Source organism: Oncorhynchus masou, unplaced genomic scaffold, assembly GCF_036934945.1.
Source record: "Oncorhynchus masou masou isolate Uvic2021 unplaced genomic scaffold, UVic_Omas_1.1 unplaced_scaffold_4004, whole genome shotgun sequence".
Classification (NCBI taxonomy): Eukaryota; Metazoa; Chordata; class Actinopteri; order Salmoniformes; family Salmonidae; genus Oncorhynchus; species Oncorhynchus masou.
Window position 1 is genome coordinate 19,125 of NW_027010404.1, and position 13,076 is coordinate 32,200.

Below are 13,076 nucleotides of genomic sequence, written 5' to 3' on the forward strand. Positions count from 1 at the left end.
GTGATTGAGTAGGCTGCATAGATTTCATGACGAGAAGCTCAAAAGAAAGCAAATTTCAATTTACAAAAATAAGTTATCGTAAATGTTAACACCTCCGCCTTTGCGGGATGCACGGGGGATATGGTCACTAGTGTAGCCAGGAGGTGAGGCCTCATTTAACACAGTAAATTCATCAGGCTTAAGCCATGTTTCAGTCAGGCCAATCACATCAAGATTATGATCAGTGATTAGTTCATTGACTATAATTACCTTTGAAGTAAGGGATCTAACATTAAGTAGCCCTATTTTGAGATGTGAGGTATCATGATCTTTCAATAATGACAGGAATGGAGGTGGTCTTTATCCTAGTGAGATTGCTAAGGCGAACACCGCCATGTTTAGTTTTGCCCAACCTAGATCGAGGCACAGACAGGGTCTCAATGGTGATAGCTGAGCTGACTACACTGACTGTGCTAGTGGCAGACTCCACTATGCTGGCAGGCTGGCTAACAGCCTGCTGCCTGGCCTGCACCCCATTTCATTGTGGAGCTAGAGGAGTTAGAGCCCTGTCTATGTTGGATAGATAGGATGGAGTCCGCCACTCCTCAGCAGGTCAGGCTTGGTCCCAGAAAGAGGGCCAATTATCTACAAATTCTATCTTTTGGGAGGGGCAGAAAACAGTTTAACCAGCGATTGAGTTGTGAGACTGCTGTAGAGCTCATACTCCCCCTAACTGGGAGGGGGCCAGAGCTTGACATCTTTCTAGCTGATTTACACACAGAAGCTGTTGCGCTTGGTGATCTGACTGTTTCATCCTAACATCGTTGGTGCCGACGTGGATAACAATATCTCTATACTCGCCAGTTTTACCTTTAGCCAGCACCATCTTCAGATTAGCCTTAACGTCGGTAGCCCTGCCCCCCGGTAAACAGTGTATGATCGCTGGATGATTCGTTTTAAGTCTAATACTGCGGGTAATGGAGTCGCCAATGACTAGAGTTTTCAATTTGTCAGAGCTAATGGTGGGAAGCGTCAGTTTCTCAGACCCCGTAACGGGAGGAGTAGAGACCAGAGAAGACTCGGCCTCCGACTCGCTGCTTAATGGGGAAAACCGGTTGAAAGTTTGTCGGCTGAATGAGCGACACCGGTTGAGCGTTCCTACAGCATTTCCTTCCAGAAACCGTGAGAAAGTTGTCGGGCTGCGGGGACTGTGCCAGGGGATTTATACTACTATCTGTACTTACTGGTGGCACAGACGCCGTTTCATCCTTTCCTACACTGAAATTACCCTGCCTAACGATTGCGTCTGAAGCTGGGCTTGTAGCACAGCTATCCTCGCCGTAAGGCCAGTACAGCGACCGCAATTAGAAGGCATCATGTTAATGTTACTACTTAGCGTCGGCTGTTGGAGGTCCTGACGAATCGTGTCCAGATAAAGCGTCCGGAGTGAAAAAGTTGAGGAAAAATAAAAATATAGCAAGTAAATAGCTAGCCATGTTACTTCAGCTGCATTGCAAGGCAAGCTTACAATTGTGCAGTCAATGCTTTAGCCAGCTCGATTCTTTACATCCACTGTTTCACAAGACAACTGCCTGGTTTGTTGGTTCTCAGGAGTCCCTGAAAGACGATTTACAAATTCATTCTCCTAACACTAGCTAGTCTGGTAACTTGCTAAATAGAGATTTGTAATTGAACTTTGACAAAAAAAAGCCATTTCTCTACATTGTCACATTCCTCTCAAATTGTACATTTGCTTGACTCGTTAAGGCAACTTCCATCTGTTTTGTCAGCAATCTTCGTTGAGCGCCACAAGGCAAGGGTGGCTCGTGTCAAAATTAGTCTTTGGTCATCAAAGCCTTGGGAGCCAAATGCATAATGATTGCGCAAACTCCCCCTTGTGGTGGTCTGGAGCAATGAAGCCGTCCCGCGGTGCAAGCTCGCAACTTTAAGGAGTGTGTCTTCAGTCCCCGCTGTTCCCGTACAGTGAGTGCTGAAATCTTATCCTGATGCGGAATAGATTGCAACGTAATCATGGCTTTACCTTCGTAGTTCGGACTTGGAGATTGAAGAGATGTCTTGTGGGGAATGCATGGGTGTCCGAGCTGTGTGCTAGTAGTTTAAAAAAAAAAAAAAAAAAAAAAAAAAAAAAGACAGCTCGGTACATTCAGCTTGTCAACACTTCTTACACAAACAAGTAGCGATGAAGTCAAGCTCTTCCCATTTGAGCCATGAGATTGACATGCATATCATTAAAAGAAGAAATGTCCATATTTGGATGGAAACCAAGCTAGTGAGAGGTATCAAGGAAAGTTTTAATTTCAGTTGAAAATTACCAACACTGCATCCAACCACAGCCCTGCTGGTTTCACTTAGGCAAACCACTATAACATTGAGTCAGTTCATCCTACTGGACATTGGAAAGCTTTTGTTTTGACACCCATTGTTTGTCCTAGACGGGAAATTGGTGTGCAACACTTATCTCCCTCCGGTGGATGGTTCAGAGTTCCATGCTTACAAAAGGGTTGATTGATACATGTCAGATGACAAGCCTACTACATGCGCCTTGGTGTTAAATGCAAATCAGATACAATTAAGGTAGCTCCAACGGTTAGGATTGTTTTATATAGAACACTTTATTTGACATGTTAGAACAAGACATTACACCCAAAGAATGTATCCAGAAGAAACATATAAATGACGCTCCTCAGAGAGGTCTTTGACATGTCGTTGACCTGTTGAGAGAGAGAAACTATTAGTTCAGTTATGGTCTGCCAGGGTCTGAAAAGCATAAAACAAGACCTACCTCTTTTCAGGTTGTCCTGATTCACACATTGTCCACTACAGGGGCCGCCAGAGGGACTACTGGCATCACAGATGACCACATCACAATGGACAAAGACCTTGGAATCAAAGATTTGATGTGTCAGATTTTTTTTTTTTTAAAGGTATGATTGCCACACAAAAATTAACCAATAAAGATTGTTGGGTCAATTTTGTTACCTGGCCACTCGGCTCAACCGCATCCTCAGCGAAGGAAAACATATAGACCTCAAAGCGTTTGACGTGAGGGGGGAAGTGGACCCTGGCATCAGCTACTACCGGGTGGAAGACCACACTGTATGGATCCTCAGGGTTCTCACAGCTGCCAGTGTAGAGAGAGGGACTAAGTTAGGAACAAGAAAAACGCTGCAAACCCCAACCGCCTTGTGTACAAAGTCTTGGTGGTGTCGACTGTCCTGTGAGGATCAGATCAATTTACAGCAGAAGTGGGTTCTTTTTCCCCCTCCAGTATGAACTAAAGGAATGTTTTTGATTACAGGCTTTTCCCAACCAAAAAATAATCACCTTTGTCTTGAAAAAACATTTCATATACAATGTAAAGGCTCGAGACTTCCTACCTGTAGAGTGAGGACGTTTCTAGTAAAAATAAATATGACATTAATTTTCTATAGCTAATCTCTGACCAGTCTTATGTTAGAAATATTGTTCCAGTATTCACTTTGAACGTGTTAGAGAAACTCCCCTAGAAAATGTGCATAGTAAGTAGCCATGCCACGAGGGACACCAGAGAGCGGGTCAGACTGACAGAACCGTCCCCGGCGGCCAGAGCGCATAAAAGGAATGGTAACAGAAATTAACATTAGACCAGAAAACCGTGAGGCGCAAGCTACACGTTTGGAACTTTTCATAAACTCACAAGTACCTAGAAAAATGAACTTAAGTGGGATCATTCTGCCTCTATATCCAAACCATCCTACTCATCACCCACTGAGGAATCAGCGACAGGGTTGATTAGCCTATCTTCCAGAACGAGTGAAAGGAAAACCCATCCTGTAGTTCTGTTCAAGACTAGTCATTGGAGCCACGGACAACCAACGACATTGTGATCTCATGTAGCCAATCAGAGAGAAGACACATTACCTACCTTTCCACGGCGGCATCCCACATAAATACATTCATGCTTTTACACCAAGCTGGTGCCGGTTCGTGTGTTAAAAAAATGTATCAATGATAAGTGTCTCTTACGGAATGGGGGGGAAACCTTGTAACAAGCCGTCATATTGTGTCACCTGTGTTTTAGTCTGTTATTTAGTTAGCTAGTAATTCAATTAAACCAACTTGTATAGTACTGAATCATAAGGCTGGGGTTTTTGCAGCTGCAAGGAGGATACGATGTAATGTTAATAAGTTGACTATCAATTTAATAGATTTCTACCGTCTAGAGTTTAAGTCGGGAGACGGTAACTCTTTAAAACCACTTCCTCGGCACCCCAAATCCTAACATGATTCATTTAGTCAGCTAACAAGTAAACAGTCCTGAGATAATTCAAGGTCACGACAGTGGTTTGTTGGTTTTAATTTCTGATATTTTGGCCCATCAGACCTGGATGAATCTGATTAAGTAAGATTTTATTTTAAAGAACAGAAATTGGGCTTTCCGTCAACAATATTTATTTTGGTCTACTGCAATGGCTTGTTAAATGACGGCTGTCAAACATGTATATTCAATTCCATTGACATGAGGTGAGATGTCCCTCTAAATGGTTCTTAAAATTCTAAATGATCCAGAATGGTCAGAGTACAGGCGACCTGAATATTGATCAATTGACCGTGGTTTAACCAAAGTTGCCGAATAGACAGTCGGTATCATCAACAAGGCAATCATATTTTTCAAAATAAGACCTTCATTTTAAACAAGAATTTCATGCAATGCGCCAGAGCAATTCTTCCGCTGTTGGAAAAATTGGTCACAAAATAAATTCTACACCCACGGCATCGGATTCACATGTGGAGGACTTCTGTGAAGGGCGCAGCTCTACTATACAAGTAACCTACGCATTGACAGTTTAGGCCTACTTTTCTTAACTTGCATCTTTGGGAGGTTTATCCTTCACTGTTTAACTGCCAGATATTAGCAAAACGGAATTTGTGAAATCTGAAGACGTTACATGAAGAGACAAACACCCACACCAGTACAAATCCACTTGAGCTGACAGACGATGGTCAGGATTTTGCACAACGATGTAGTTGCAGCTGAAGTGACAAATCTGAACTGCCCATTTCGTGCACAGCCATGTGAATGTTGTGTCTTTTCCTATGATATACAAAACATTTCAGCCTGTTTTTTTTTTTAACTGCTATGACATTGCTAATTTAATAAACAGCTGCAAAGTTACACCGTGTCCACATGGCCAAATTTAGGTTTTTGATACCATTTCATAAAATGGTAAAAGTGCGTGATTTGATAGCATTTTGCAAACCCCATCCCCCAAATTAATGGTTGACCAATAAAGTTGCTTCACTACACTGCTTGGTGTAACATGCATCCAGATACTGAAAAGGCACCCGCAAAATAAAGTGTCATCTGCAGCGTGCATAATCATGGGCAAAGTCATTGTAGCCCATTACAATGTAGGAAAAAGTCATCTTCCAATAGTTAACCAATTTAAATTCTTGAGATAAAAATTAGGCCAGCGTGTCCATCTGTGGCAAAGTGCTCACCCAAATCAAAAATGTAGTAACATTTTCTCAAATATGAACATTAGGTAGCCTAAATAAGGTTAGCAAGATGCTGCTACACTTGACCGTGGTATTTGTTCACTCCCAATTAGCGCATTCCTCTAGGACAGGAAATTCCATTGAAAGTGGCATCAACTTCTGGGGATCCTGTCAACTGATCCTATTCAGTTTCAAACATCCATGCTGCACAGGCATGTGAACCATCCTTTATGTTTAGTGCAATAACTGTTTTAAACACAACAGGTCACTTGTGCCTGAATTCAACCCAAAACCAACAACTATTCAGTCAGTGTTAAGAGCAGTTTGAAACCAATCGGAAAGGCAAGCCAAGCTTGCCAGCCGCTCTTGATTTCCATTTGACTGACCTTCAGTTTGGCACAACACTGAACTCTAGCCAACCAAAAGGATAACATTGAGTAAAAAGGTGTAGGTAATGCCAACATTAACCTTTTCACATGCGAGTTCCAAATAGCATCAGTCGCCCCAGTGGGAGTTGATTTTATGCGTGTGATGTCAGAATGCACTCACCGTTCCACATGTGGACATTTAACCCGCGCTGACCTCAGACCAAGGCACACGACCTGCTAATCTTCTATAGGCTGTTTCAACTTCTAATTTTGCCTCATTCATTCACAAAAGTAGCCCATTTCACTGTTGCAGACAATTTCTATTTGAGAATTTAATGAGCCGGGCAAACTTTCCTTCAACAGAAAGCCCAAGCACTTCCCCAGATCAAGTATACAGTCCTTGCACATTTATTGCTTTCCTTACAACTGTGGACATGCGTGCATTCCGATCAAAGTGCCTTATTTTCTGTGTAAAATGTTGTCGTTTCTACTGTAGCGTACCCTAAGTATAATGTACTTAGCGTTTTATTCATGCGTTCTGATTATTGCCTAGATTGTAATGGACACGTGTGTAAAACACTTTAAGGTGGTACTGAATATGAGCTAACATACAATGCAGTCAGGTTATCACGTACGCGTCTGTCAGACTAATGGTGATCTCAACTGGAGAACCCCCATTGTCTTGAATGCACTGAAGTCGTTAGTTGATTTGAACACGGCATCAGAGTGTAAACTATGGTACCTCAGGGTTGCCAGATCAGACCCCCTTTCCAGGGGTATATAGCTTAGAGAAACTGTCTTCCCCACCATTTATTGTTGATAAATTCCCAGATCTTAGTAATATTTCCTGAATCATCCTCCTCACAATACCTTCAAGGACTTAACCCCCAATAATGGATTGGGCTAGATCTTGCAACTCTGTTTAGCTTTCGTGCTAAGGTTGTATTTGGGGCAGTGACAACAATTGGCTTTTTGTACAGTTACCTGTAAACTACTTGTCATGTGTACGCCGTAACAAGTACAAAGATGGTCACATGCTGAAGTGGCCAAACTAAGTTAAGAAGAAGTCAACCTGTTATTTAGACTAGATGATACCGTTAACATTTATATATTTTACAAGCAAAGCTGGAATAATGTTGTGAAGACCTTTATTTCTCATCAGTACAAAACATTGTTTAGACGCTTTTCAGACAGCGCGGTTTAGAGTCGTTTGATGCAGCATACGTTCCGTTCCAATGATACGCTGCAGGGACCACTCAGTGATAACAAGCATGTGATCATACGCGCCAGAATCTCCCATAAGTGTTAAATTGGGTGGAGATCTGGTGAGACCCCACATGGCTCACATCGTTTAAGCGTTTTGACCACTCGACCTATGGATGGGGGCATAGCCACGGTAGCCAAAGTAAATGGCTTGCCAAGCATGATAGGTTGCTAATTACTCAGGAACCACACCTGTGGAATAACACTTGTTTAGGCCCAAAAACAACATGTTACCCATTAATGATGAGATTCCACCGGGGTCGGGAGTCACGGTCCTCGTTGAGGGTGGCCCAGCAGTGGTCAAGCACCAGCGCTACCTTGGGATCAGAGGACGTGGTCAGCTCCACCTCAAAGTGCAGAGGCTGTCTCAGGTACCTCACCACTGGATAGTCCTCCACCTGGTGGAACGTGTTATACGAGGCGTCTGGAACACAGAACAAGACAACCGGGGGTCGTGTTCAGTGGGCACCATCTGAACTTGTCCATTAAGAAATGCTCTTTTATCATATCCTATTGTGCCCCAATGAACACAAGCCATTTATAGCCAACACTACCCAGCCAGAGGCTTCTGACAAATTCCCAAATCAGCTCCTCACCGTTACTCCATAGTCACACCTGTAGATCTCAGAAAGCAAGAGTAATATATCATAAGGCTTAGATGTTTGGGAATGGTTTTGTAAAGGAGACCTTCCAAGATACTTTTAGAGGCGAGGGGTCAAGTTAAAATTCGGAATTTGTGCACGCTTACCCTGAGCGAGTCTCATTCTGACCATTAGTCGACCCTTCCCAGTCTCGGCAAAAGGCTCGTTGTCACGCGGCCGGGTCAGGAAGGCCAATGTGCGAGTGATGTTGGCCACATAGTAGCAGGAAACCTTTAACCTAAAAAGAGGGATGTAAGCAACTTCAATAGGGGAAACTTCAAGCAGTGGAGTGGACACTGGTAGTAGAGGCACATTTTCCCTGTATACAAAGTATTGAGCAATTGGTGAAGAAAAAAAATACCTATGAAAGCTAATCGCTACAATTGTGATGCGTAATGCACTTACTGATATTCCTCCTCTGAAGACGTCGTGGCATTCAGCTTCACCTCAAGTTCATCTGGCAAGGAGATTTCGTTCTCATACAGCATGACATTGTTGATAAACTATGTAGTAGAGGGGAATTGCTTATTACAACCTGCAGAAGCAAACAGTCCGTAAATACACAGTACCCATCACCTCAGGGTAATAGTCATTTTACCTTCCTGGTGGTGCCACAGGAGTTCACAGTGAAGTGGAAGTAGGCGAAGCGATCGTCACTGTAGGTGGGACCACAGGCGGGGTCGCTCAGGGTCAGCTGACCGGGGTTCAGACCGGGAACAGAATCCACCTTCACCGCCAGCGCAGTCATCGTTCCGTTAGAGAAACACTCTTGGAGGTGGGGGAGCAAAAGACAGGTAGCCATCAGACCTGGGTTCTGTATTTGTTCCACTTATTGAGCTTGAACCAATGGAACATCACCAAAAGTGCAAACCATGCACATCTGGCACAACTATAAGACTCACAGTATTTGCAAGGAACCCAGGTTTGGTAACCATGTTAAATGACTATTTATCAAAAGTAATTGTTTGAGAACCAACCAGTCAGCGTTTTGAGGAAGCTGCAAGCCAGGGAAAAGTATTTGATGGTCATGTTGTTGTAAGGATTCAACAGAGCCACATCCAGTCTGCTCCTGACAGAGGACGAGTGAACCGACTGGGAACCAATGGGAGAGTTCATTAGTCCAATATTGTATGCATGTATACAGGGTAAGGAAAGCGAGGCTAGCTGCAGCAATTTAGGTTAACATGTTTTGGGAGAGAGTCGTACCTCAAACACTGCGTCCGGCGAAGAGAAGGGCAACGTGATGGTGAAGTCTGTGTCGCCCTCTGTTAAATACCGTTGAGCAAACTCATGGTTAAGCAGCCGCTTGCCAACCAAGACTACAAAAAAGGGCTCTTGGTTCCTGTAATCCACAGTGATGTGGAAGTTCTCCTGATCACAGTTGCCAGTGACTGAGGGTGGCACTACAAGGACAAACAGGGTTGTGTTCATTAATTAAGCACAAAAAACAGGAAGGTACTACTTGAACTTGTCCAAGAAGAAACCTTGTTTTGATTGCAAAATGTTTTGCTTCAGTGGGACTGAATAAACATGAACCTGGCAAATCAGGAACAGGACAACTGGGTCCAAATACTCTAAAGCTTAACATTCTTTGAGGAGAGACCGCATAGGAAAACCCAACAGTATGTCTAGTTGGGCTTTCACTGCCAATTTCCTTTCAGGGCAATCATTAACGAGAGGAAACCATTCAACAGTAGTTTGGCGTAGTCCAGAGACATACCAATGTCCAGCAGTACAGCGTCCACAACGGCAGAGTGAGAGAAAGGAGCGTACTCTGGAAAGATGACCAGGCCGTAGATCAGCTGAAGAGTGAAGGTTGTGACCCCTTGTTCCGCCCTTCTCTGTAGTGAAGTTAAAAGCATTGGTCAGCATTATTGTTGTAACAGAACTCTATTCAACATCAAGTGACAACTAAGTACATATGGGGACTATTAAAACAAACTATATACTTAAAGTAATGTTGCCCTTATTCCTCTAAATCAAATGCATACAACAGCCAAAATAATGGAAACACTTGAGTAAATGAGGGATACAAAGTACATTTGTGCCATTATTTATATTTTGTTGGTGGCCCACTTATTAGGGCATGTACAAATCACTGCGTGTGGCTTTGCATTTAACAGAAACACACCTCCTTAAAGACCACCGGGTCTGAGAAGGGCACCTCCATCCTGAAGGTCTTCAAGGTGTTGTCCGGGGATCTCTGCTCCTGAACATTGAAGCCCCTGGCGTTGCACTCTGCAACAGTTAGCACCATGGTGGGAAAGGTGATGTTCAGCAGCTCCACATCAAGGTTGAAGGTCCCCAACTCAAGCACAAACACTGCCTGCTCAGGAACTGTGTCTAAGGGTGTGTCTGTTCATTGGCAAACAAAGGAAAACATTTTGAAATGCGGTACAATGGAAAATGAAAATTGACATTTGTTATTGGGTAAGTCCAGGTATTGCCTCCCCGTTTCAGTACATTTTCTTCTGTTTTGTGCCTAATGAACAACCCAGGCATCCCAAATTGCCATAGGCACTATTTAACTAAACCAGACTCACAGTTGCGAACTTGTGGAGGCCTGGCCATCGGAGGTGTTGTGATAGGGAAGAGGACTTTATAGCTGGTGTCCTCGTGTGCGAGCTCCTCGATCCACAGCAACTCAAGCATGGGCTCAATGGTGTAAGTGACAAAGTACTGGTCATCCTGAATATGGCTCTGTAAAGGAGACGAGTGATGTAATACACAATTGGAGTGCAAAAACAGATAAATGTTCCTTATAAGCCAGAATGTTAAATACAATTATTCTACCGCTTGTCTTTTTGCCACTCGTAATTTAAGACAAAATATCCAAAGGAAAGTATTGGTTACCAGACTTTAGAGAGCTGGTAGGTGTATGGTTGTCAACATGCATTTCCCGTAGTGTGCATTTTCAAAGCAACTGACAAGCAAAGTAAACACTTGCACAATATGTAAACAGCAGCCGAGTGTTGCTTGCATTCAGTTGACAGTGGCAAAGCTACCGGCTACCTAAAAAGTCAGGTAAACAATCCTTTAGTGTGGATATTTGGTCTCAAATTTCAAGCGGCGAAAGGACAAACTGCAAAGACAAGCGGTAGAGTATGTTTAAATGTAATTTTATGCAAAATTCACACAATTTTGTATATTAACCTGATTAAGCAAACAATTGCTCAATAAGAAACATTTTACACAAGACAACGTTTATAGGAGTTTACCCATGAGAGATAGCAAAGGGTTACTGCAAAGCACTGACAACTGCTGTAGTAAAAAGGGCTCTACAAATTAGATTTAGATATTAAACAGGAACATTTTACTCATCCAATGCTGACCTTGAAATAGCCGCCAACCGCCCCCACCGGAATTTCAACAATAATATGAGCCTCTGTGACTAAAACAGAGAAGTTTCTGGCAGCCATTTCCTCAGTGTTCAGCCTCTTAGCGTCAATTCCCATGTACACCTCCAACATGGTGAAGGCATCAGAGGAGAAAAGTGGGTCTATGTGCTTGGGCATGTACCAGGTGATCACTTCTGGAGTAAAGGCAACTGCCCCTGCAGTGAAACAAGAAGCCAAGTGCACATCAAAACAGAACATTTTGCAACTGAAAACTGCCATTATTTGGAAAAAGTTCACCCCCAAAAAAATTCCCAACTGAACACAACATGAAAGTCTTGTCTGGAGCCAATTAAGAACTAGGCTTATAGGATCTTAAATTATTTCACACTCAACCTGGTGTTGGACAAACAGCCGTGGCATCTACTCGAGTAACCAGCCACTTCTGCTCAAAGAAGGTTGAGGTTGAGAGCACCCGCATCGGAACCCCAGCTACCTGTTCAGGGGGCAACCACACCAGGGCCGTGTTCAGTAGGGCACACCGTATTAACAATATGTTGCAGAGTTCAGGTAGGGCCACCGTTTCCAAATGTTTGCTCTACTGAACATGACCCAGTTCGTGGAGGTCAGCTTACATTCTGAAGGTATGTCTCCTCTGCATTATGAGGGCTTCTTAACACCAGCCGTGTGGGAGTGTTGGCTATTGCATAGCCCTTTCTTTGGACCTCATCCACATTCATGACATTCTTGCTAGGACTAAAGACGACTGCTGTCATTTTGTATCCTGAAGCAACAGCCTGTCTCAGGAAATGGAAACATGAATTAAACAAAATGGTCAACAAACGCACATTGTTTAGCACCATCCTGTCATTTTGTAGTGAAATTACAGAAACATGGCTACCTCAGCTCCTCTCCGGAAGTTGCCGCTCCTTGCTTTCGGGCCCCCAGTGGGCTGTTCGGGGATGGTTTGGATGTCTGGAAGAGTCCTTCTGACAGACACCTAGAGAAGAAAGGCCATTATTCCCTATGCATTTTCTCCTTCCCATACAATAGGAAATCAAGGGCCAGTTCTCAATCAGTCCACTCACCTCCTTAAATGCATTGAGAATAGGCCAAAACTCCTCACCTCTAAAGTTCTCCTATGTGCATTTTGAAGAGGCGAGTGGAATTGAGATAGTCAAGACCTCTACGTTGTGTCGCAGAAGAAATGAAACACTGGACAGTTGTAGCTCTAGACAGATCATTTATACAGGCAGTACGACAAGCGCGGCTGTAAACATGTCCATTGGGGCATGCTCTGCTCGCTTGCCTCCATGTAGTTGCGGTCGCACAGAATCTCTCGGGAGGTACAGGTTTTGCCCACTCTATACACAGGGTCTTCAGTCATGTGGTTTCCTGGCAGCCTGAACTGCATGACCAAGCTGAACATCTTATCATCCTAAAATGAAGGGGGAAGGGAAAAAAGCCTTCATTATATAGCAAAACACTAAATTCAGGTGACATTCATGCAAGTTACAGACTGTGGCAAAATTGGCTATATGAATGCAGCGGCCACTGTATTGAAGCCACACTAGAGGAGTAGAGCTCAATAGTTCACATCACTGCAGTCTGTATCAGAAAGTTGCCTGGCCCTCTGAAAGCCCTCCATAAACTTCTGCTGTACCTTACGTCATCGTTAACTTAGAGGTAAGAGATACCAGACCCAGGGGTGGCTAACAATGGAGATCCTTTTGATATCCACAGAGTTAAGTAAAACTGCTTCAATGTTTCTGGAACCGGACTTCTAATAACCTCCATGCGCTAAATTGTATGTATTAGCACCTCTACGGCAACTCCGGCTTATTGAGGACCTTTTTACTGAAGAATGGGTTCTCAATTATTTCATTTCTCCATCTAGTGATGCAAATATTGACTTGTATCTTTGTGTATACAGGGCTCATCTGTAAAAGAGCCTGGTCTCAGCATGACTCCATGTCAAAGGTAAATAAAAT

At 43.4% G+C, this 13,076-nt stretch overlaps 1 protein-coding gene across 2 annotated transcripts; it reads right to left on the bottom strand.

Moving 5' to 3' along the window:
• Nucleotides 1-2,593: 2,593 nt before the first annotated feature.
• LOC135534834 (uncharacterized) lies at nucleotides 2,594-12,101 on the bottom strand. Of its 2 annotated transcripts, XM_064961662.1 has the most exons (16): nucleotides 11,987-12,095; nucleotides 11,721-11,882; nucleotides 11,482-11,581; nucleotides 11,083-11,303; nucleotides 10,294-10,450; nucleotides 9,882-10,105; nucleotides 9,471-9,591; nucleotides 8,957-9,153; nucleotides 8,728-8,842; nucleotides 8,349-8,518; nucleotides 8,156-8,253; nucleotides 7,858-7,988; nucleotides 7,344-7,533; nucleotides 2,980-3,121; nucleotides 2,783-2,879; nucleotides 2,594-2,711 (listed from the first exon to the last, which is right to left on the bottom strand). In XM_064961662.1, the coding sequence occupies exons 2-16, from the start codon at nucleotides 11,859-11,861 to the stop codon at nucleotides 2,638-2,640; spliced, it is 2,178 nt and encodes a 725-aa protein (XP_064817734.1). In that variant the 5' UTR covers nucleotides 11,862-11,882; nucleotides 11,987-12,095; the 3' UTR covers nucleotides 2,594-2,637. The 2 variants fall into 2 exon arrangements, with proteins under 2 accessions (XP_064817734.1, XP_064817733.1); XM_064961661.1 differs by having other exon boundaries at nucleotides 11,721-12,101.
• Between the last annotated feature and the right edge of the window lie 975 nt (nucleotides 12,102-13,076).